The sequence below is a fragment of the Anopheles stephensi genome, chromosome 2, assembly GCF_013141755.1.
Source record: "Anopheles stephensi strain Indian chromosome 2, UCI_ANSTEP_V1.0, whole genome shotgun sequence".
NCBI lineage: Eukaryota > Metazoa > Arthropoda > Insecta > Diptera > Culicidae > Anopheles > Anopheles stephensi.
In genome coordinates this window covers 38,923,854-38,949,526 of record NC_050202.1, presented here as the reverse complement: position 1 = coordinate 38,949,526, position 25,673 = coordinate 38,923,854, and the positions used below count along the sequence as shown (strand labels likewise).

The 25,673-nt window shown below is 43.0% G+C and overlaps 2 protein-coding genes across 5 annotated transcripts; one reads left to right on the top strand and one right to left on the bottom strand.

The window, feature by feature from the left end:
• Positions 1-354: 354 nt before the first annotated feature.
• LOC118507769 (homeotic protein deformed) lies at positions 355-24,138 on the bottom strand. Of its 4 annotated transcripts, none has more exons than XM_036046789.1 (6): positions 23,949-24,138; positions 22,560-23,293; positions 17,006-17,106; positions 16,699-16,882; positions 2,637-3,019; positions 2,085-2,438 (listed from the first exon to the last, which is right to left on the bottom strand). In XM_036046789.1, exons 2-6 carry the CDS (start codon positions 23,212-23,214, stop codon positions 2,085-2,087), a joined length of 1,677 nt encoding a protein of 558 aa, XP_035902682.1. In that variant the 5' UTR covers positions 23,215-23,293; positions 23,949-24,138. The 4 variants fall into 4 exon arrangements, with proteins under 4 accessions (XP_035902680.1, XP_035902682.1, XP_035902683.1 ...); XM_036046790.1 differs by having other exon boundaries at positions 23,966-24,138; XM_036046788.1 differs by having other exon boundaries at positions 22,560-23,784; positions 23,949-24,137.
• Positions 9,151-15,154, top strand: LOC118507768. Its single transcript, XM_036046786.1, has 2 exons — positions 9,151-11,905; positions 12,560-15,154. Exons 1-2 carry the CDS (start codon positions 9,698-9,700, stop codon positions 14,924-14,926), a joined length of 4,575 nt encoding a protein of 1,524 aa, XP_035902679.1. The 5' UTR covers positions 9,151-9,697; the 3' UTR covers positions 14,927-15,154.
• Positions 24,139-25,673: the final 1,535 nt, after the last annotated feature.

Here is a 25,673-nt window from a genome sequence, read left to right as displayed (position 1 = left end):
ACGAAAAGTCAAAGGCTTAACCAATTCACAGAATTTGCTAATCCTTTTTCAAAGGGTTGCAGCAGCCACAGGAGACACTGGTCAGTTTCGGATTGGGACTACTGTTTGTTTTCTGGATGGCCTTTTATTGCTACCGTTGCAATTACGCTTTAAGCCTCGAAGATGAAAGCAGAGTAAAACAAGGAGAAAGAAGCGCTGCAAATGATATTGTGTACGGTCGTCTGGGACAGTCAACTCTGTTGAGAATACTGTGCACAATGGTTGGTGTTGGAGGGATTCTCAAAAGCGAAATTGGGAGGAATCTGCATTCATTCTAAAACTACAGCAGTAGAAATGAAATGAAGAAACGGTGTGTTAAATTATGATTGTTTTATTTTATTTGTTTTTGCTAGCCGTTGCTTAATTCTATGCTCGTACTTCCCGCTCGGAAGTACTCAATGGCTGATCTTAGAGCTATGGCTGATGTCACACTGTCACAATAAAGCAAAACGCGAGCAGCTGCTTAAATATATGGAACAAAAATATTTGGGAAGAAGTGCCCAGATTGACTTCCGGCAATACCTTATCGCTGCGTTGAAGTCGTTGCCTCAATCCAAGATTTCTAATTTTGTTGCACATTCGAAACCATACGAATAAATATTTCTAACCGAAATACTCTTCTATTGAAATAGTGTAGTAGTGTAAACAAGTGTTTTTATCAATTCAGGGAATGTCAAAACGTGCACAAAAGATTAAAAACTTAAGTTGAATGCGATAAAATAATAAAATGACTCGTTTGTTTGTTACTGGTACGTACTTCCCTCAAGCTGCAATTTTGTCTGTGGGAAATAAGGCGCTGAAAATAGGTAATCATACAGAGAATGTTGCTTTATCAACTGCTCCGTTTGTATTGCCGTTGCCTAAAAAGTTGCATTTTATGAGATTAATTTGGAAAACCGACGGATGTCGAAATAATGATGAAATAATGCTAATCATGCAGAAAGACTAAAGTAGATTCGAGGAAAGAAACTCATTACTGAACCTTAAGTCAACCAAATAAAACATGTTTAAAGCCCTTTCGCCTTACTAGATTCGCCCGGTGCCGTGCCACGTTTATTATGAGCCGCTAGTCACTATGCCTGTTCATTTAAGACACTATTTACATGCGAAGAAGGAGATCGACTTATACAAACCACAACTTTATAGTAACCAATGAGGCCAATGGGAAAGCAAATTGAATGTGCAATCAATGATCAATTAAATGGCACATAGTGCAAATCAGTAATAATTATTTTTAATGTAACTCAACGCACAACACATTGAATCTCTTCTGTGTTCCTGTGGCTGGGGAAGAATTTAGCGAAAAAGCGAAAACAATATCATTCAATGGTTCAACTAGTTTGCTTAGAGAATAATGCTGTCTTCCTTCCACTTTTACAAACGACTATGTACACAAGGAGTTTCGCTTAACAGTTTACTTACACAACTAAATCACTGTTTCATCCGAATTTGTATTGGTAATTGGTGTCGGTTGGATGTGAGAAAAATGACCTATATTCGTGCCACATGGATGCATTCCACGAAGTTCAGAGTTCGCACTTACTGATTCCTTTTCTTATCCAACCTCCACCAATGAGTCTCAAAACATGTAAAAAACGAATTTTTTATTGAATGTCTCTGAGCCATGTCTGGGCTCCTTAAATCTATATCCGATTTCACTCCCGCTTATAATTGCAAGAGTCTCATCAGCTGTGTACAGTGTAATAATGTTCGTGAGCAATTATCCAATATCAATTCTACAACCTACAATTATTCGCTAAATACATCATGGCTGTACAAATTGCGTTGCTGGTGAAGCGTTGTAATTTCTAGTACTGTTTCTAACATCAATCTTATCAATCAATGCATTCGAATTATTTATAGAGCTTTACTGAAAATAGAAATCATTCTTGAGTACTGCACAATCGAACTTTATGCGCCAAAACGCTGAACATGATCCTGTCTGTCCATGGGCGCTTTGTATCAATTGAAATAAATGTCAACCAATTTATACCAAATAATCTATGGATGGGGATTGAATTTGGACACGGAAAATGATCAGACTTCTACAGTGCAGTAAGATCGTAGTCATTTTTGATGGCGACAGAATGTTGTTGGGCGCTGTTCATGTTGCTGGTACCGTTGCTGTTATTATTGTTGTTATTGTTTGACGGTTGGCTGTTCAATTGAGAGTGATGCTGTTGATGTTGCAGCTGTTGATGCTGTTGGAGTTGTTGGTGCTGTGAAAGATGGTCATTATGAATGGTGTTACCAGAGCCGTTGGTCCCGCTCGTTCCGTTCGTCAGTGGTAGTATACTGTTGACATCGGCAGATGAGTTGTATTGCGATGATCCGGTGTTGCCACTCGTCATTGTACCATGGATATCCGTCATACTTTCTAGACTATCCGTCCGAAGGCACTGGTGTGGAAAAAGAGGAGTAATAAGAATGAAAATTGTGTGAGAAAACAATAAATATTTACTGAAACGGACTTGTTGATTTGTGCATTTAATTTCAAACATTTAATCACAGCAACGGTGTACGCTGAAAACAGTTGGAAGTTGTGTCGGTAGACGATTCGAAGTAGATATGTCAGTGCAGAAAAACAAGATACGTACTTCGCTTTGGTGATTTGGTTGTTGATGTTTGGATTTGGCGCTTAATGCTGAACCGTTGGCTTTTCGACCCTTTTTTTGATTGTTAGCACTGCCAGCCTGCCCGGTAGTGCCGCCTGCGCTCGATTTGCTTTGGTCTCCGGTTTTCTTTCGCACGTTTTTAGTATTGGGTAGCTTATTGTCTTTTTTCCATTTCATGCGTCGGTTTTGGAACCAGATTTTGATCTGCCGCTCGGAAAGTACCAACGTGTGAGCTATCTCTATCCTTCGGCGCCGCGTAAGGTAACGATTGTAGTGAAATTCTTTCTCCAGCTCTAGTATCTGGTGACGGGTATAGGCGGTACGTTGTCGCTTTGGTTCCATGCCCGGTTGAAACGATCCATTAGCTGCCGAGAAAGTAAACAAATAAAACAGGTGCGGAAACTGTTAGTTGGTGTTAAATGGTGTGATAAGATGAGGTGAATAACGCCGGGGTTTTGGGTTTCAAGTATCATATTCGAGGAGAACGGGATGTAACACTTCGAGTTTAATTGAAATGATACGGAACACCCTGAGTGCGTGATCGCCCAATCATGATGGCGTGCGCTACATGCAGTAAATCTGGTAATGATGAAGCTGGTGTTTTCTGCGCGTATGTAGTTCCTGGTGGTGATGATGGGCTGTGTTGGTAGATTGTCTATTTTTTCCCCATATATGGATTGGTGTACACAGAGAGGAAATAAGAAAGAATCAAACTAGCAGATAGGAAACATTTCGTGGATAAATTCTGGCTCGCGGTAACGAAACACGCAGGGATAAAGCGCTTTGAACAATGGATTATCAACCTCCAAAGCCTCTGAAACCCATCACTCTGCCTGTCTATTCAAGTTGCCATTGAAAGACATACAAAGCTTCCCTTGATTGACATGAAAAGTATCTGACATTCCCCATCGTCGTGCTTGCCTGCCTGCTTGCTTGCTTACTTGCTTGTGATGCCGTTCATGCTGTCTGCAGTCCTGCTGTTCTCCGAGAAAATGTTTCACTGACATCACCGTACACATGGCATTGCAAATACCAAATGAACCACCGTTTCTTTGAATCTCTCATTGGGGGGGCAATTTATTAGTTGGGTGGAAGAAAATACTAGAAGCCGCCGTAGGATGGAAAGGCATGACAAGAAAGAAACAAAAGCAGAAAAAACCCTTGGCATTGCTCCATGAAGGTGTTTTGGTTGATCAGAAATACATCCTTTATCGATTGGCTGACCATGTGATCACGATCAGACACCAGGCGTTCCAGAAGCGTGCATCTCCATCGGAGTTTTTGTAGAAAACATTTTCTACGCAACAGACTTCTCAACCGTACCCTAATTTCTTATACCTAGTTTTGTAGCTATGTTTTGTAGGGACCCCTAGCATTTGATTTTTCTTGAAAATAGTACCAGTTTAGACGCCTTACTGCTGCAGTACGCCCGGTATGGCCAACGGTTTGTTTCACTTGCTCTAGCATAAAAACATGAGCTCAGTTTGTCTGATACATTATAAATTACAATTCCTACTGTCTGCTTACGTTTTCCGTCCCTGCGACCCTTAAAATCACCGTGCAAGAGCGCCTCTATGTGTTCGAAAAAATAATAATTAATCATTAACACACTGGGACGTCGACGTCCAGGTCTGCTTTGTGACGATTTGGCTTTTTCGAACGGCTGAGGCTTTGAAACGGGAATGCAACGAAGTTAAAATGATTTGTAAAGAACAAAAGAAAAGTTTCGATTTTTAGTAGGTTGTTTTTTTTCTACATCGAAAAGCAATTCCCAAGCTCCAGCAGGGATTTGGCTGGACGCCACGGTGAGCATCCGTAGCTATTACGTTGATTCTGTCGATCCTTATCAATGCGATCTGTTTTGCTTTTGTTCGGCAAGCGTTTGGGGGCACCCGGTGTTGTAATTCATGTGCCCGAGATCACAAAATTGTGCTACTAGCAATTATTTCTTGCTACTACAAGTATTAGGCGTTCGCGTTTGGGAGTAAAAGGACAAGCGGATGAGGCTTGCATGAAACTTAGGCGTCAACGGAGCAGCCAACGATCGGCAACGGAAACATTAACATAACCACCGTCACCTCATGCAGCTGGGAGAAATAAAGGGCTGTTGCCCGTACTGGTCGATGTTTCGATGCGGGGTTGTATTTTTTTTAGCACCGTCCCAACGTGTGTAGATTACGCCCCCGTTGAACGCCGGGCAATGTTTCTCATGGGTGGTCAGCGCTGGTTGATGAAGGAACCGATACTACCGCTGTCCGTATGGTGCTGATGAACGTTTCGTTTTGGATTGCTGAAGTGTCCAAAGGCCGCGTCAGAGGGATCATTAATCTTTTGCATTGCTATAGTCCCGGAAAGTAACTCCCTGGTCGCGCGGACGTCAGGAAGCAGTGACATAGAGAAGTTCGTTGCCAAACGGAATACGAAACATTCTTTGACGATTCTTGATACTCTGCACGTCGGATGATGTATCGTCATAAAATTTAGCGGTAACAATAACCGAAACGAAACAGAAGCTCAATCGAAACCCCTTAAACCCTTAAAGTGGGTAACGACCGCAAGAAGGCATACCATGGATTAAATCCGATGTATGACGGAGAAAGTGATCAAAACTTGTGGACACTTCAACCCGATGATGATAGAAAGCGGAGGGTATACAGTTGGCGGAGGGCTTGATTCCAAACGAAAGCACCTTGGCACAGTTATCTACATTACATCAAGGTTCAAGCCACGCAGGCTTGCATGATTGTAAACGTTTGCAAAACCACGGCACTCAGTACTGCAGGCAATTATTATTGATGTTATTATGCTTAGAAATAGCACAGACACACGGCTTGAGTGTGGCGTGCTGTGTGGGGCCAAGTTTGCAGCTACATCGAGGCGAATGACTTGCACCTTTTGCAGCGGTGTGCTTTTCTATATCAGTGTCGGTGCAGCAATGTCAAGAATCCCGTCTGCAGTTGTGAGGCGGGCTCGTGATTGAAAAGCTGTTACGGCCGCGTTCATTATAAAATGCAAGCTGAAAGAAAATCTTGTTCGCACTGCGCAGTGTTCGCAGTGGAGAACCGAGCGTATATGTTCTTTAAAGCTGATGTAATGAAAATCGCAACAACGATCCTTTATATCATCAATCAGCGATCGGCGTTGAAAAGCGTGTTCATAATGTTACTTATATTTTCATTACATTTTCTTCGTTGAGTTTACATGTGTACCACCCGCGAAGAGTTTCATTGAATAAAACAAAGAATAAAGGGTACATCGACAACGACGGGAGATACGGCGAGATTTGTTGCCTTTTTTGTCCCAGCGTTCCGAGTCTCTGGACAGCAATGAGACAAGAAAAAAAACGATCTATGCCAATAGCAACCGGACACAGCAGCATGATTTGCAAGAATTTTTCAAATGCAACGCTCGCATGGCTATGTGTGCAAGCCGAGTGTTTAGCCAAGTTTCTTAGAATGTCACGTGCAATCCCTGCGCGATCGTACTACACCTTTACCCTTTGTAGCAGGTAAAATTTGCTGACCGTGTGTAGGGCTGCTTTTTAAATGAATGCAGTTTGGCTACAGGTAAGATTGCGAGCATTGGCGCGAGAAACTGCCGAGCTGGATGGCAATAAATGTGGTGGCTATACATGCATCAAGGTTAATTGTCCTCAGATGAAATCCGCGTGACGCGAAGTGCTCTTGGCACTTATTGAAATTGTCAGACCTTCATGTAGGCTTGCGCATGCGAATGCATATTATGTAACTACCGATTGAAAGGAAGCCTAACGAATCGCAGATCACTCTGGACATGGTGTTTGGAATGGAAGACGTAAAAAATTGTCTTTTATCACCAGTGGCGGTACAGAACTTAAGAACAAAATGTTAATTTTGATGAAATCAATACAAAACATCACACATGGTTGGACATATTTCTTGTGCTACGAAGTTCGTAGTAGGACTAATACAATTCAATCTGTAAATCAAATCAAATCAAATCAAATCATCTGTAAATCAAAAGAACCATCAGTTCAAAAATAATATCTATTTTGTATTAAACCTCAAGAAGTAGTTTGTTTTTATTAGAAGTTTTTGACCGCGATAATTTGTCGATTTCATTATACAACAAGTTTAATGAATTATCAACACAGCAGATTCGAACACCCATCCTTTTAGGTGCCTAGAGCGTTCCCGTGCGCGACCGCCCGGAGGTAGCCGTGCCCAAACTCCACGATTCTACTATTCACAAATACGCAACATCACACTGTTGTGTTTAGCAGATGCAAACAACGATACCGGTTATGGTAGTAGGCGCACGATTCACAGACATTGAGCGGACGGTAGGGACGGGCACTGTGAAAAGCATGACTAGTCCTCGGTATTGCTTGAATGAGTGTGCCGACGGAGTAGCAAACAACGCATCGTCACCAGGTGGAATGATGAGTCCAACCCAAGCAACCCTCAGAACCGGGTTAGGTTCGAAGCCTCTTTTAATCAACCTTGTCGTCATTCAACATTTGGGTGGGTGATGACAGACCGACAAGCAGTCCGGTTTTGACGTATTGGTATCTTGTTCCGCAGCAACTTGGATGTTTTTTATCCGTTTATGGATGGTTTTCGTTTAAGCTTTTCTGGTACTGTGGTAACGGCTCAAGCGGGAGCTTGGGACAGAGACAGACTGACAGACGGAGAGAGGATAAAAATGAATGGTTGAAATAACACAACCATGTAATAGATCCCCAACGATCGATAACTACACAGCTGATAGCTACTTGTTTTCGTGGGTTGTATTTTTGTTTGTCATTCTCTGTCCCCATCAGGGCAGACCTGTTTTCTTAAGAACGTTGCTTCAATCGTAGATTAGGTGTTGTCGCTTTTTTCAAATATTAAAATGCTCAAAGTCTCACAAATATTTGTCACAAATATTTGTAACGAAAATGTGAATTTATGTTAGAAGCGACGTTAGAAGTTAGAAGTTTAATGTTATGGTTAAAAAAAATGTTTTCAATGGATATAACTCAAAGGGACCAATATTAATCTCCATACACAGCAAAGCCTACATCTCTTGGGGTACACCAAGTCATGGAAGTCAAGAATAGTATTTATTTATCATTTGTTAAATGTTCGCGCTAGCGTAGCATATGACTTGTTTAACAGCTGATCGTGATTTATGATTTCTACCGTTACTGCTCAACGCCGTATTTTGAATACTTTTTGTGCCAAAAATAAAAAAAAAAATCCCAAGCATTTCCTCCTTGCTTTTTTGCATTACCTCGGGCATGGATCGAGACAAACGTATTGTAACAAGGTTATACGGGACAGTGAATTTGTGAATCGAGTTTACTTTTTTCTAAAATATAGAGCAAATCAACACACAGCTTATAATTTTATTCAAATATTTCACTCTACACCATGCTTTTAGTTGAAAATTATCATTTCGTTTTGTTCGGGGGATTGTGATTTTACACAGCGATCTATTGGGCCAATATGCTTTGAGTAAAGGCGCCTATGGAATATAACGCGTTTTTCAGCGAACAGCTGCACCCCTTCGTCGGTTCTCTTTATTTTGTTATGGTACAATGATTGACTGAAACGCAGCTTGTCAGAAAAGTAATGGTAAAACTTTAATTTATATTGCTCAGCTCATCAAAAAGTAGCCCCAAACAAAACGAGAACTTTTTGACAGCCGGGCTCCGGCACCTTGTTATTCTATCTTTCCGTTCGCAGAGTGCTTGCTCCTCTCCCTACTTGCGGAAGAGTTTGATTAAAGCATCCAAAATTCGTGTAGCGCTAAGCGGACCTTGGCAAACGATGGGCTCATTAAGAGTGGCTAGAGTTGGAAAAGTTTGACTAGCAGATAGAAAAATGATACACCAGCCAGCGAGTAACTTTTTTCCTCACTGATATCATTGTCTTGCGAAATACTGTCAGCACAAACAAAATTGGCAGTTTCTTGTCGGCATGCTCAGCTAGGAATGGAGCAAACATTGGGCTGAAATCTTGGTGTGCATTAGCATGGTTCCGTAGTGTTCGGACTAGATAGAGCATGTGAGATTAGTTTAAAAGATTAGATTTAACATTTTTTAGACTTAATACTCTGTTAAATATAATATAACAAGGCATATAATAGGGAAAATACCTTGTTAATTTTATGTGTATATTTTTTCTATTTTGTATTCTATTTTATTTAGTGAATTTGTAATTCGTCAACACATGCGGTCTACTTGAAGTATAAATAATTCGAAATATATTTTTAGTGGTTGTTTTGATTAACATGCTATTTTACAAACAAGGCACAACTTTGAATGAGAATCTTAATCACTCTGTTGAATTTGGATAATTAGTATAATTAATTAATTTGCATGAAAATATTTTGAATTGTTATTGCATGAAAAATAAACAACACTTGACAACACTACGAGCAGAGAGTATAAACCAGACGCCAATGTAAGAAAAGTGAACTAGAGTAATTGAATTATGTACAAATCTGACGGTTGAATAAACATTACAAAAGCAACTTCCAAACGCATAACACATATTCAATTATCCGCTCCAGTTTTAGAAATTCCCAAATATCACAAGTTTCCTCCCTTCACGACCGGTGTAATTTATACATTTGGTCCTTCGAACCGGATCGGTGAAAGGAAGCATTACGTGCAGTGAAACTTGCAGCAGGACACTACGTGTTCACAGATTTGGGAATAAACGGCACTACGTACCGTTTATGTACAGTGGTGATTCAAAGTGTGATATTTCTCCGTTTAAACCCGTTGTGTTTTTCATTTCCTTTGGTTGCCCCGCTATCACGGGCAAAGGAGACGTTTGTGAAGTGTTCGTGAAGATTACATCGTGTCACGAACAAGGAACAGAAAAGCGAGTGTGTAGTTCGATCGGAACGCGTAAGAAAACCGACGCCACCCACGCCATTTCAAATTTGGCACCCATAACTGCAACGACACCCATTGCGTTTTCAAATTTGCGCCATTCGAAATTTGGGTTTGCGTACAAGTTGCATCCAAGTTACAGTGAGATTATCCTACGCGCCAAAAATTCAAAGAGAAAATGGCGAAACAATTAAAAACGTTTCAACTGAAAAAACGCCAAGCTGCCGAGCTAATTAAAACCGTGGAACAGTTCACCAGTGAATATACCGATGATAGAGTGAGTGAAGTATCAGTGTGTCTAGACCAGCTGGAAAGGTATTACGAAGATTTTCTCCAGGCAAGCGCGAAAGTTTCGGAGCTAGATGAGGATGGGGCGGAAACGTATGTGGCGGAACGTTGCGAAATGGACACGCGTTACCGACGCGTGAAGGGTTTCCTTCTACGAAGGCAACCCTCGAACCCGGGTGTGAGTGATTCGGTGTTGATCGCGAATTCAACGATGAATACTACGGGACGATCGAGTGCTGTGAATGTGCGTCTGCCGAAAATCGAATTACCTACGTTTGATGGTGATTCTACCAAGTGGCTTACTTTCCGGGACCGATTTGTAGCTATGATTGATTCTTCCGCGGACATTCCTAACATCATGAAGCTGCAATATCTGCTGTCGTCGTTAAAGGGTGATGCTGGATTGCTCTTCGAGCATACCACCTTAACAGCAGATAATTACGACGTGACGTGGACTGCCTTGCTGAAGCGATACGACAACCCGCGTACGCTTGTTCGCGAGTACTACCGGAAGATTCATCACCTACCGACAGTGAGCCGTGAAAGGGTGGATGAATTGGCGCAGCTCGTGGATGAATTCACGCGGCACGTGAACGGGCTGAAGAAACTCGACGAGCCCGTTGAGTACTGGGATACGCCGCTCGCCAACCTCTTGCTGATGAAACTGGACACGGCGACCATCTTGGCTTGGGAAAACCATTCAGCACAGCACACGAAAGATAAGTACAAGGAGTTAGTAGATTTCCTTCATAGTCGTGTCCGAATCCTTAAGTCAACGCGTGAGTTTTCCCATACTGAACTAAATACGAGAATGGTGGCCGGTAGCAAAAAAATATTCGAACATAGACCAAGGTTGGTGGGTAACACAGCGACGGCAGGAAGAGCAATACCGCATATGTCAGCGCCACAGCCACCACAACCACCGTGCATTTTTGGTTGCACGGAGGCTCACCATTTGCGGGTTTGTCCGGAATTCGCAAATAAGGACGTACCCCAACGGCGGGAAATCGCAACACGAGAACGGCTGTGTTGGAATTGCCTGAATCGTCATCACCAAGTGAGGGATTGCCGCTCGTCGTACCGGTGCACTACGTGCAAGGCACGACACCATTCACTACTACATGTGAATTCAGCGGTTACCATGGCTGCGCAATCCGATGAGGAAATGGTTCTTCTGGAAACGGTCCTTCTCCAGCTCGTGGATGATCACGGCAACACGTATGATGCGCGGGCACTTCTCGATTCGGGATCGATGTGCAATTTCGTTTCCGAAACCATGGCGCAGCGATTGCTAACACCATTGTCAAAGGTAGACGTTGCCATATCTGGTATAGGGCAACAGATGCAGCACGTCAAGGGTTCCATTACAGCGGCCGTTCAATCGAAAGGGGCTGACTTCTCTACAACAATGGAATTCCTTGTACTAAAGACTCCGTCGGCAGATCTTCCAACCACACCGATAAACGTAGAGTCGTGGTTCCTCCCGAATATAAAGTTGGCTGATCCTACTTTCCACGTCCCCGGAAAGGTAGATGTGGTTATTGGCGGTGATACATTTTGGGAACTACACACTGGAAGGAAGCGGTCACTGGGCGAAGGAAAACCATGGTTGTTGGAGACACCGTTTGGATGGGCGATCTCTGGGAATACTTCCCGTTGTTCTGGGCCCAATTTGCGGTTGTGTCACCTGGCAACCAATGAAGGTGACATTGCAGCTTCGCTACAACGGTTCTGGGAGGCTGAGAGCATTTTAGAAGGCCCTGCGTTGTCTTTGGAAGAAGACCTGTGTGACAAGTATTATGCTTCCACGACTACGCGAAATGCTCAAGGTCGCTATGTCGTGTCGTTGCCGCGAAATGCCAAACCGGAGAAAGTCCTGGGTTTGTCAAGGGATATAGCAGATCGGCGTTTGTTGGGAGTTGAACGGCGGCTAAAGGCCAATCCTGTAATGGAAAAGGAGTATAAAAGGTTCATGGTAGAATACGAGCAGTTGGGACACATGGTGAAACTCACCGAACCTGTCGACGATAGTGAGCCGCACTGCTACATCCCTCATCATGCCGTGATTAAGGAGTCGAGTTCTTCAACCAAGGTTCGTGTTGTTTTCGATGCATCCTGCAAAACAACATCGGGCTACTCCTTGAACGACACCTTACTCATTGGCCCAACGGTACAAGATGATCTGCTCACAATCATCTTGCGATTCAGGAAGCATTCTGTCGCATTAGTGGCAGACGTGGAGAAGATGTACAGGCAGATCCTGCATTATGATAAAGATCGAAAACTGCTACGCATTCGATATCGGGAACGTTCAACCGAACCAATAGCAACGTATGAGCTACAAACGGTGACCTACGGTACCGCATCAGCTCCGTTCTTGGCCACTCGTACGTTGCAACAAATTGCGCATGACAACAAACAGGAGTACCCCAAAGCCGTAGACCCGGTTCTGCATGATTTTTATGTGGATGACTTGCTGACTGGTGCAGCAAGTGTTTCAGAAGCCATCGAGACACGTAAACAGATATCATCGATGTTGGAATCAGCGGGCTTCTCACTAAAGAAATGGGCGTCGAACATACCGGCTGCGCTTGATGGTGTTTCAAGCGCCGATTTGGCCATCAAATCAGTTCTAGACTGGCAAGAAGACCAAGCAGTCTCAACACTGGGCTTGGTTTGGGAACCATCCAACGATATGTTTCGGTTTCGGGTGGATTTGCCAACCCCTGCAGAAGAGCTGACACGATGCCTGGTGTTATCATACACGGCCAGAATCTTCGATCCTCTTGGTCTGTTGGGACCAACGGTGATACTCGCCAAGATGTTCCTGCAACGCCTATGGGGATTGAAGCACGAGGGGAAGACGCTGGACTGGAATCGTCCGCTACCAGCGGAGATTCAGGAAGAGTGGAGGAGGTTCCACTCAACGCTCTATGTGTTACGCGAACTGCGAGTACCTCGATTGGTGGCACATAGCAATCCGGAAAGGCTGCAGCTGCATCTCTTCGCGGATGCATCTCAAGGAGCCTATGGAGCATGTTGTTACGTACGCTCGGATTCGACACGGGGCTCTACGGTTAGATTGCTAGCGGCTAAGTCCAAGGTGGTGTCCCTCTCAAACACACATTCCATCGCCAGATTAGAACTGTGTGCAGCACGGCTAGCAGTACACCTGTTCCAGAAGGTGATTCGAGCACTCAACGTTTCATCGACGACGGTTATCTGTTGGACAGATTCCATGACCGTCATGCATTGGCTCAAATCATCACCTCGTCGATGGAAGCCGTTCGTCGCCAACAGGGTGGCGCAAATACAAGAGGAGACCCGAATTTCATGCTGGCGTCATGTTCCTGGTAGCGATAACCCGGCGGATGATATATCGCGCGGGTTGAGGCCCGAAGAGTTACTGCAGTGCGAGCGATGGTGGCAGGGGCCACGTTGGTTGTCCTACGGACAGGAAGAGTGGCCGGTGGAACCAGTACTCGCGAAAGAGAACGAGACGGACATCGAGGAGCGGTTAGCGGTGTCCAAAATAGTCATCACCTCTACGACGTGTGACTTTAGCAACACACTTTTCGCACGTTATTCCTCGTACGGCAAGTTGCGAAGGGTTGTTGCTTATTGCTTGCGAATCCTCTCCAACCTCAGGGCGAGCAAGTCAACGTCGATCAACAGCGTCAAGCGGAATACGGACATGAAGACGCTATTGAGTTCCGTTCCACCGCTTACAGCGGCGGAGTTGCAGGATGCGGAACTGAGGTTGTGTCAACGGGCACAACATGATTCGTTTGCGGAGGAGATGGACGACCTGAAACGAGGAAAGCTGGTGAGCGGAAGGTCGAGACTAAAGTGGTTGTCTCCATACCTCGACCCAAAGGGTGTGTTACGCGTCGGTGGCCGGCTTGGTAACGCCAACATACCAGAGTCAACCAAACATCCGATTGTCCTCGCTGCATCACATCGGCTGTCGACACTACTGGTCGAGAACACTCATCATCAAAAGATGCACGCGGGGCCACAATTCATGTTAGCAACAATCCGGCAGAAGTTTTGGTTGATTGGGGGCCGAAACTTAGCAAAGAGCGTGTACCATCGATGCCACACATGCTTTCGGAACAAGCCAACGCTGGTGAAACAGGCGGTAGCTGATTTGCCTAAGTCACGAGTGACACCAACGCGACCGTTTGCCGTCAGCGGCGTCGACTACTGTGGGCCGTTTTTGTTAAAGTCGACCGTCCGCAACCGAAGCCCAACGAAGGCATACATCGCGATATTCGTATGTTTCGCGACAAGGGCAGTCCATATCGAGCTGGTGAGTGATCTCACATCGACTGCTTTCCTATCAGCACTACGTCGCTTTGTCGCGAGACGTGGTAAAGTAGCCGAATTGCATTCGGACAATGCAACGACATTCAAGGGCGCGGCACACGAGTTGCATCGCATCTATAGGATGCTGAAAATCGATGAGGGTGATAGGAGAGCGATCTTTGATTGGTGCGCAGAGAACGAACTGGTATGGAAGTTTATCCCCCCGCGTGCGCCTCATTTTGGAGGACTTTGGGAAGCGGCAGTTAAGTCCGCTAAAAGGCATCTGTTAAAGACGATAGGAGTTAGAAGTGTGACGCAAGAAAATATGCTTACCCTTCTGGCACAAGTTGAGCTTTGTTTAAATTCGCGTCCATTGATACCAATATCAGATGAGCCAACAGATTTGGAAGCACTAACCCCGGGCCATTTCTTGATAGGGAGTAGCATGCAGGCGGTACCACAAGTAGATCTTAGCAAGATTTCTCCGAACCGTTTGAAGGAGTACCAATTAGTGCAAAGGCAGATGCAAGAGATTTGGGCACGGTGGTACCCAGAATATCTACAGCAGCTACAGGCCAGGGCAAAGCACGCGAACAATACACCGGTGAAGCTAGAAGTGAACCAATTAGTGATCGTGAAAGAAGACAATACCCCACCTGCAGTTTGGCCAAAAGGGCGAATAACAGCTTTGCACCCAGGAAAGGACGGTGTAGTGAGAGTAGTAACTTTACGAGTGGGCACAGGAAAAGAAATTGTTCGAGCCGTCAGCAGAATCGCGTTACTACCCAATCCAATCGAACAGAGAGGTTAGAGCGGAAGAAGGATACACGTGGGAAATAGTAAACAACAGTTGTTGACATTTGGAGCGTCAAGTCAAGTTAAGTTTACACGTCGATCACATAGTTTCATGCATTTAAAAGAATTCTCTTTTGGTGGCCGGAATGTTGAATTTGGATAATTAGTATAATTAATTAATTTGCATGAAAATATTTTGAATTGTTATTGCATGAAAAATAAACAACACTTGACAACACTACGAGCAGAGAGTATAAACCAGACGCCAATGTAAGAAAAGTGAACTAGAGTAATTGAATTATGTACAAATCTGACGGTTGAATAAACATTACAAAAGCAACTTCCAAACGCATAACACATATTCAATTATCCGCTCCAGTTTTAGAAATTCCCAAATATCACAAGTTTCCTCCCTTCACGACCGGTGTAATTTATACACACTCCCTACGCCCACTGGCTTATACCGAATGAAACAATCGTGTCATTGTCGGTGTCTATCGTACCTCTCGCAACACGGCAAAGCGACAAAGAAGATAAATTAGTTGTTATCAATTATTCGGGAGGTGTTTGGGCGACGTTTGCTACTCTGTGAACGCTTCTGTTGCCAGCCGGAGTTGTTGACGCTTAATAAGAAGTAGGGACTGTGAAGCACACTGAACGTGGACCAAATGGTGTAGAAGTTTTACTTTCACTTAATCTTTAACTTGTTTGGCATGAGAACGTTCATGTTGGTGGATGGGATGGGAATGATTGTTCGAAAGGCATGGTTTATCGAATTATCGCCTCATCACCTACATCAAGAGTGTACGTCGAACTGGGCTTGAAGACATCCTGATTACACATCAACGATGTCAATTAACAGCTTACTAATATGTACGTTAATGAGTAGGGCAGCTTGTAAACTTCTTAAAAGGCGTTTGATGTATAGAGTACTAAATTGCATGCTAAATTGTTCAGTTATGTATCGCATGGTTTGAAAGGTTGTTTTATTACTTTGCATTGTAGTCTTTGTAACCGACGTTGTAGATTGTTTATAAGCAACTTTTTCTTGTTGTGTGGTTTGTTCGTCTATTATCCTTGTAAGAAAACTTGATAAATAACTGTTTGTATGGTTGTTGTTACAGATTGATGATCCTCCTAATGATCCTTAAACGATCGAACCACATCAATTGCGGTGACCGTAGCGTCACTGCAGGACATGCAATGATACGTTAACCTTAAGGAAACGGTTGTAGAGAATTATCCTTTGCAAGTAGTCAATAAATTACAATAAAATGAGCTAGCTGCTTGAGGCCATTCGTCACTACTGTTTGGGCAACCTGTCAGTCAACTGTTGTCATTGTAAACTTTTAAGGGCTTTCGTCCCTCGTTTCTTGCTGTTTTTGGGTTGAAGTGTTTGAATTCGTTTGACCTTGTCTCCGCGTCGGTAGAATGCTTAAGGTGGAAAAAAGTCGGCAAAAGAATGATAAATTGGAAGCAATTAATATTCCTCAATGTTGTGCGTTTGAAGATTGAGTTTCGGGAAAACTGTAAACGCCTCGGGTAATGTTTGAAGGTGCGTATTGAGAAACCCTGCGGTAGTTTGATCGGTTTCAATGCCTATAGATTTACCGATATGATAAGGAGGCAGCTAATTTATCAAAGCTCGCAGAACAAGTAGAGCTTGACATCGTTGTGAAGCATTTTCGAAAAAAATAAAAAATAAAACCGGTGCCTTATGATCTTGTCCACATTATGGGAAACTAATAGATTTAGAGGCGATGTAAAAAATAAGGACTTTGTACTCACCGACACCGGCAACGTGTATTTTCTTCATCCAAGGATAAATGATACGTTCACCGTCACTAGTTGCGTGCATTAATTCGTCTCCCAGATCATTATCGGAGTCCAGGTCATCCATATCGCCGTCGTTGGAGTCCAGCTCGTCGGGCGATCGGTCGAGCATTAATCGTTCTTCGTCCAAAAACTCGTCCTGTAATTTTATTTAAAAAAAACAGTTTGTATCATAAAGGTTGAAGTTCGTATGCTTGGCATAGAGTCGAAGATGCTGGAGTTCATCCCACGTTAAAGATAAGTGGTCAGAACAGTAACTTACCTGATCTGAGCTGGCATCATCGCAACGCAACCTCATGCCTAGTTCTTGCAGCTGCTGCCCTGTAGGAGCAGCTTCTTCTATTCGCCTATCCAATTTCATTCCTGTTGGTGAAGGATATAGTATAAACGAAGTCAGAGGGAGTGCGAAAGATAGAAATAGAATAAAGAAAAAGCGAAAGAGAGAGAAAGACAGGAATAAATACAGATGAATAAAGGTAAGTCAAAGTTGCGTAAATCTTTTAAACTATTTCTCCACATCAGAAATATTTTTTTTAATGTTATTTTGTAATTGTTTTTAAATTTCTTGACATAATAATAAATATACACAGTATCACTGACTCAGAAAAACTCACGTCCTTGAAAAAAGATTGAATAACATCGCTCGTTTAATTCGTTATCTTTTAAATTAGTTTTGTTTTGTTGAACTTTGCAACAAAAGTTCAAACGTTAGTTTTAGCATGTGATTTAACATTTACTACATTTACGTGTATATTAGCACAATATATTCAAACTACTTAGTTTCGTGCATATTTGCATATTTGCAGATATTCTTCATTGTTTCGTTAACCCGAATCGGTAGCGAATAGTGGTGTTGGTGATAAAAGATATACTGAATCAATTACATGTTTCTGTTTCTTTTTATGTAAATTGTTAATTAAAATCTAGGGCCAAGTTGACAGCGGCTCCGGTCTTCACACGGCAGGACCGGGGTTCAAATCCCATCCAGACCGCTTCCCCGTACGCATGGCTGACTACTTTACTACGGGAAATATTTAAGTTAGAGAAAGCCAGAAATGCCAGGCCGAGACCTCTCGAGGTTATATTTTCAAGGAAGAAGAAGATTAATTCAAATCTTGTCATACAAACACATTTAAAACTAACAAAACTGTTCTTTCAGTTAATGATCCTTTGATGATATCCTTAACTTTCTGATATCTTTAAGTAGATGAGATTTTAAATTCGCTGACAAAACCCTCCGCTACTTCGATGTTGAAATATGGTGTTCTTTACAAGTCCATCCAAACCCTGGCATACAATGATGACATATACATAGTCGGTTTCAGGCTCTCCTGTGTAATAGACGGATCGAGCAGGCAGCACAAAACCTCGGGATGGAGATCAAGAAGGTAATACGCAATATTTAGCTGGCACCATAAGCGGTCTTGATAATAAATATTGATTTTTCAGTGTTTCGATGGCAGAGACGGTAGTGGCGATAGTTTTCACGCGTCAGGAACGGGTATCAAATCGCATCCGGAAAGGCTCCCCGTACGCAAGACTGACTTTAATCAAAAATCAGAATCAAATATTTTGTAATCATAAAAATCCCTATAATAGGTAGAATCAAGTCAATGAATCCAGCAATGATAGCTCTAAACGGCTTTAAGTTGAAGAGCTAAAGTAGTGGAAGGCAATTTACAGATAGGAGATTGTACATTTGAAGTGATCCAAAACTGTACCTAAATGGGGTCAAAAGTCAGCACCGACAAAAAAAGGAGTAGTAGTACGCCCAAGAGTGCTGGCCGCCAACGGATAACAGTGCAGCCTGAGGTAACTTCACCATTAAAAAACCAAGACATTTATAGTCAAAACACTCACATACGCCTCTGAGACATAGTCACTGTACAAAAATGACCCTCGAGGTTTTATTCCCGTATGTGTGGAAGGGCAATGGAGGAGCCGTTGCAACGATTGCTGTACGATGATATCACCATTGAGCAATGAATGAAAATTGCCAAACTCAGATGAACTTGTCACGTCATAAGAATGACGCCCGACGACCCAGTTCGTAAAGTCATTTTGTCCCTTCCACATGATAAGAGGAGCCGTGAATTTGAAACGGAGTGATGACGTTGATGCCTCCTCCACGACAGGGTTCGGCCTGCCATTGCTGGCTTTTTGAGACTTGCTTTATCCCGTGGTAAAATAGTCAGTTCTTCGTTCGGGGAGAAACTCCTGATCTTTTTCTTATTTGGCTGGCTTATTTGGACAACATCGAGAGCTCCTGGACAGCCATTTCTGGCACTCCGGGATTTGCTTTTACCCGTAGCTTGATAATCACTACTTCGTATGGGGAGGCGGTCTGGATGGGATTTGAGCCCCGGTTCTGCCATGTGAAGCTTGGTGCCGCTATAAGAGAGTCCGGATGGGTTTCGATGAAAGATAGGCGTCTAGTTTTCAAGCACTTATTGTTGCAAGATCTTCACGGTGCGGCAAATCTTGGAGAAGATGGCAGTGCAGCAACTCCACTCCTACCATCTCTTCATTGATTTTAAAGCCGCATATGACAGCATAGCAGGGTAAAAATATACGACGCAATGAGGTCTTGGAATCCCCGCCAAGATTACCAGGCTTGTAAGAAGGGCCAACATCACATGTCAGGTGATTGTGGATGGAAAACTCTCAGGGCCCTTTGCTACCACCAAGGGCTTGCGCCAGGGAGATGGGCTTGCCTGTCTCCTTTTCAAAACAAAAATAAAATAAACTGGCTGCCAACCGGTCATACTACAGCCTGAGGAAACTTCTCCATTCTAAATACCTGTCGCAACGGACGAAACTGGGATTGTACAGAACATTTCTACTCCCAGTACTCACATACGCATCTGAGACATGGACTCTGTCCAAAACTGACGAAGCCCTCTTAGCCGCCTACGAGAGGAAGATGCTCAGAAGGATTTTTGGCAACGCGTGTGTGGAGGGACAATGCAGGAGCCGCTACAATGACGAGCACTACGAGCTGTACGATGATCTCACCATCGTGCAGCGAATTAGACTCGCCAGGCTCCGGTGGGCTGGTCACGTCATGAGAATGACACCGGAAGACCCAGCCCGTAAAGTCCATTTAGGCCGTCCACACGGTCAGAGGAGGCGTGGTAGGCCCAAATAGAGATGGAGAGGGGCGGTCCGGTGGCCGAGGCGACAGCGGCGCCGGTCATCACACGGCAGGGCCGGGGTTCAAATCCCATCCAGACCGCCTCCCCGTACTTAAGGCTGACTACTTTTCTGCGGATAAAATTTAGTCACAGAAAACCAGAAATTGCAGGCCGAGACCTCTCGAGGTTGTAGTGCCAAAGAAGAAGAAGATGGCGTTGAAGCGTCCGCCAGAACGGCCGGTGTAACGGATTGGCAGACGACGGTGCTAAACCGTGAGCGGTATCGAGGATTGTTGCAGCAGGCCTAGACCGCAAAGCGGTTGTAGCGCCTGATAAGTAAGTAAGTATTGTTGCAAAACTAAAATTTAGGCAAAAAGACGTCCTTACCCTATAAATTAACATATGGACTTAACAACAAATGATCGAAAGAATGCAATGAGTTAGAGTGTATCATTGTTATTGTAAGCGAATAATCATGTTATTTTTGTTCAGTTTAATGCAGGTGTTATGAGTTATGAATTTTAATCGTTCCTGTTTTATAAAGCCTAGAGATGATGATATAGCAGCTAGATTATGCTCCAAAGACACGAACCAGTATCACTTTAAAACCGTCCATTTGATGATGTTGTCCATTTGACAGGCTCCTGTTCTCATATGAGGCCAATCGATACAAATAATACATTGTTCCTGTCGATGGACAACATAGCTCCTCATGGAACGTTCCAACACAAGAGAAGCTGCGCGCTATTAGAATGCTTAGTTTGTTCCCAAACATAAACATTAGAGCTTGCTATCCAGGGGTCTTGAGCTTTCTACTGCTAGTTTTCTACGCAGTAGAAAAAAGAGCATTGCTTTCCTACGTTTGTTTGCATATTACATTACTGCATTTTGATTTGTTTCTATATAAACTATCATTTAGTGTAACATAAAGTTAAACGATCTTTATTACCTCAATGCGTAAAATGTTTATAAATGATAACTTGGATCTCAAAACAACATTATCGATAAAATTAAAGTTGTGTAAAGATTATAATGTTTTATATGCATGAACTTTTGCATAAATGACACAACACCTTCTGGTGAAGATTGCTGCAGTAAATTAAGGCAGTGATGGCAAACTTGTCTTCAAAAAGCCACCATACTTGGCAAAGTGTCAAGTGTGACTAAACATACTGTACGTTAGTTTTGAAGAGTTTATTTTACAATTTGAACTGTCTATAATGGAAGATAACTTGATAATTATACAAACATTTTGGGTTTTAAAGCTAGAAGTTCTATTTAAGCCATCACTATAGGAAAATGGAGATGATACAATGATGAGACACAATGAAGGTGTTGAACAAGAGTATTAATTCCAAATTCTCCTTACATTTAATTGCGAGCAATTGAGAGCAGTATTTGTGAGTAAATAAAATATGTGCGGACGAGCGTTTGGTTGCTTGGTCAAATGAAAATATTCTAATGAATGAAATATTCTGAAGTTATGCTGAAGCAATTAAAATTTGTTAGTTTAAGTTTTTTTTTTTCATCAAGAACGGGCTGGTAATTAAAATTATATTACGAATTAATACATGGCATTCAGGCATGGGTCCTCTTCTTTTTGGCGTAAAAATATGATAAATCATGCTGGCCATACATAGGCTTAATGCTACGGAGATATAGTCCGGATGAAATGTAATACATGTAATCCTGCCATACCGGCATTCTTCTTCCTTGGCACTACAATCTCGAGAGGTCTCGGCCTGTCATTTCTGGCTTTCTGTGACTTAATTTTACCCGTAGCAAAGCAGTCAGCCTTACGTACGGAGAGTTGGTCTGGATGCGATTTGAACCCCGGCCCTGCCGTGTGAAGACCGGCGCCACTGACGCCTTGGCCACCGGACCGTCCCACCATATCGTGTAATATTTTAACTACCGAGAGTAGTCTATACGTGGTTGTTTAAAATTGAATTTCATTGAATGTCTTTCACTTTAATAAGGTCTTATAAACACGTTGTTATGGATATTTTAGCTCGAGTCTGTGCTTTAAATGCCTTAAAACCTAATATACCGTGGGTTCGTGATTCGCCTATGAACGAAGTATATGTTAATGTTGTGCCACGTGTTAAAGCTAGTTAGCAAGCTATGGATCAAATATACATGTAAATACATTTTTCCTTATATACATATGTACGATTTTGATTTTAGTCAAACTACGGCCTTTATTAACTAAGCATTAACAATAAATAACAAAACTTTTTTCCTACCACTTGAACTAGATTTGGTTCAAGTCTATGCACATTGTACGCTCTAAAGATCGCCTTGTTTATATTTTTCAAAGGGCGTTCAACGCGATTTAACGACGATCATACGCGAAGCGATGTAACGATTTATTATACTGCGGTTGTTACCGAGCTAGACTAGATTGGTTTGAAGGAACGGTTCGAGTAGCATTTGAAAGTAGCCGTGTTCCGTGAAAAACGGCGCTGATACACCAATATCTTAGTACCAACCATCTTAGTAACTTAAGCTATGCTTTGCGTTATACGATATGACAACGAGAGTAATAGTACTAGTATTATTTAAAAGATTTTTTACTGCAGCATATATCATAGTATATGTTAGGAAAGTAAAAACAATTATTTCTCACAAGGCTCACTAGGCTTATGAAGCGATCCAGAATTTGCAGTACATCCTACTTACCAAGCTCCTGCAGCCCCAAAGCAGTGTTGCTTACTTCGGTACCAACACATTGTAACGGTGTGTCCATCATAGATGGATGACCTTGGTTTGTGGGTGTGTAGTATCCATTGTAGTACCCAGGGGTGACATTCGACGGGAACGAATTATGACTGGAAACAGAGCTGTTCGATACCGTAGTTGGAACAGTCGGTGGAAGAGCAGCGACGGATGGAGCGATGGGTGTGGTGGGTGTTGGCTGCATCTGCACCGGCGACACATAACCATTATGTGTATGATGAGCATGTGGGTGATGATGGTGATGATGATGATGATGATGCGGGTGGTGATAATAATGGCCCACCATCGAGGATGAGTAATCGTTATATCCCACCGAAGAGGCTCCTCCTCCGTTACTACCACTGCCAGGAACGTTGCCATTTCCGCCGGTTGGCACGTTTCCCGACACAGAACCAATGCCCGCCGCACCCGAAAGATGCAGTGAATCGGACTGGACATGGTGTAGGTAATCCTGATTTCCAGATTGGGCTATACTATTGACTGCACCATATCCGTTATGAAAGCTCGTGTAGTCCTCGCTAGGAGGAAACTTGGGCTCAATATTGATTCCCATAGATTGAATATGATGATGCGGATAGCCCATGAGAAAAGAACTCATTTTCGAGCACAATAGGGCGACTTTCTTTTACACAGAATCACAGCTCACACATGCGTTCACACAAAACTTTTAAAGCACACTATAACAGGATATTACAGAATTTGAAGCGCTGTTAAATGGATTTGTAATCACTTGTTTCTGGCCCCAGACATGCAAACTTCATCTTTAATTTGTTTTCGTGAATGCAAATGACACTGGTTGACACACACTATGAACTGTAGCCCAAAATTGTATGGCTCATTATTCTACAATTTCCACAGGTCACGTAAAGCACAAGCTTTCGTAGCTTCAGTATGCGCACACGGGAGGATTTAGAGAAACAAACTTATTTCTGGTTGTTTGCTTGTTTGTAGATCACATGTGATGGTTGAACGAAATTATGTGAGATAGTGCCGACTTGAGAAACAAAATGAGAATATTTAGACACAGAGCGAAACAAACTCATCGTGTTCATAGAACGCTTCTGGGTGATAAGTACACACTACTGAAACACTTTTTTTTTCACTGATAAATGATGACACCTTATACATCTTTTAGATTCCTTAATTCGATGCACTGCAGCACCTTAACCTGTTACGAAACGAGGGCGATATATTTCCGTAACGATACTTTCACTGCGTGCGTGTCACTTTGCGTCACTGATAAATGCTTTACTAAATGTAAAACTTTACATACTTGTGTTTAATTCGACAGAGAGAGAGAGAGCGATAGAAAGAGAGCAAAACAAAACGAACCAAAACAATCACCGCACCGATAAAGAACCGCAGCCTAATCAACCATCGATCTTATGAACTGTAAGCGACACGATCAGCGCGACGAGTTTCGCATTGCGACCGAGAGTGTTGAATACCCGGAATCAAGTGGTCGCTACAACATCATGTGCCGTTCGCGTGTCTACTTCGATTGCCTTTGCGGTCTACTGAGGATGCTGCTGCTGCTGCTCGACCACCAAACAAATATGGTAGTCTCTTACCATCGCATTTTGTTCGTCTCTTTTGCGCTTGCTGTTGGCCCTCGACTATGGAAGCGCTATGCAGTACGGTGCGCAGCCAGCACGCTAGATCGATTCCACATGTTCGACAATCGAGCAACGGGCAGCATTTCGTCGAGAAAAGTGTGTAGAGTGGAACGAAAGAGAGACTTGCGAGCCCTGTCCTGCCGATGGATGGGGTAGAATACGCACGGGCGTGCTAGAGACAGCATATCATCATCCGAAAAACCCACCCCGTTTCGTTCAACAAACAAGGGAAGTAAAAGAGAACGGAAAGATTGCCAGCATTGTGACCGCCCTGTTTGACAAACCAAACCAGAGTGGTCTCTTTCGCTCCAGCCGGTAAAATGGATGTAGAACCGAGATGTACAGAACGGCGCAGTATGCGCATAAGCTGGCCATACTTTGCGAATATCCGATCTTGCGTGGTTTCCTCGGATGGATGAAAATTGGATTTTATTATCTGGTGACAGAGCTCGAATGTGAATAATAATGCAGTAGAAGATCCAATTCGAATAAAACTATCACTACAATTATCCTCTTTGATGGATGCGTAATAGACAACGCGGTATAGAATTTGTCAGTCGCCGCAAATAGTAAAATGTTAAGGAGTTATAAATTTAAATTTAGTTTTAACAGAACAAAAATAAGGATTTCGTATCACCAATTCCGATATATCCTGTCGAATAATATGGTCAAGGTACGTACAGCATTGTTCGATCATTAATTTTCTGTATTCATTGGGCCGTGCCGAGGGCCATGATGCGAAAAAAACTTCTTGAAGTGAAAAAGAATACCCAACAGGTGATATGATTATGGTGGTGATGATGGCCACAATCCGGACCATCGGTTTGATGGTTGATGGTTAAAGCGAGGCACGCACTCTCCCAGCCACAAAACGGAAGCATTTAAGCAGTACGTTTTGACGAGACACAGGCTTATCGTGTGTGCAAGGCAACAACGTATTTATCATGTGAAACAAAAGCTATTATTTTTAACGGTACGTCATAATTATTACTTTCAATTTAGTGTCCAGTTGGTAGCATCCAACACCGCCTCAAAACTCACTCCGCCTGAGAGATTGGTGTAATATATGGTGTTTTAATGATATTTAAAATTTGAAGGTGATACATATTAATGCGGTAGGAAACGACCACGCGTTGGTGGGTGGGGAAATGGTGGACGGTGAAATTTTTTAACGCCTTATGGACGAGCGTCGAGGCTGGCGAGAAGATGATGGTTAAATGAGAGTGTTTGTTTGGCTTCACTCCTTTCATGTCTTTTTCTGAACCCAATATTTGAATTTTGCACTTGGATGTCTGCAGATTTGTTGAAGGAAAGATATCCACGCAGCTCGTTGGTTTGCTTGTATGAATGCGTGTGTGTTTTTCTCCCCTGAAACCGAGCAACAAGCTCTCTACAATTGTTGTGCATGAGTTTATTCTGAATTATCGTACCAAAAGTGTTT

What these genes read in the sequence shown, in the direction of transcription:
- LOC118507768 (XM_036046786.1), top strand. Translation starts at nt 9,698, where the DNA reads ATGGCGAAACAATTAAAAACGTTTCAACTGAAAAAACGCCAAGCTGCC. An exon ending in GTTCTTCAACCAAGGTTCGT is followed by an intron (nt 11,906 to 12,559) that starts GTTGTTTTCGAT and finishes ACACGATGCCTG; the next exon opens with GTGTTATCATACACGGCCAG.
- LOC118507769 (XM_036046789.1), bottom strand. Translation starts at nt 23,214, where the DNA reads ATGAGTTCTTTTCTCATGGGCTATCCGCATCATCATATTCAATCTATG. An exon ending in AATACACGTTGCCGGTGTCG is followed by an intron (nt 3,020 to 16,698) that starts GTGAGTACAAAG and finishes CTTTCTCGGCAG; the next exon opens with CTAATGGATCGTTTCAACCG. An exon ending in AACCAAATCACCAAAGCGAA is followed by an intron (nt 2,439 to 2,636) that starts GTACGTATCTTG and finishes TTTCCACACCAG; the next exon opens with TGCCTTCGGACGGATAGTCT.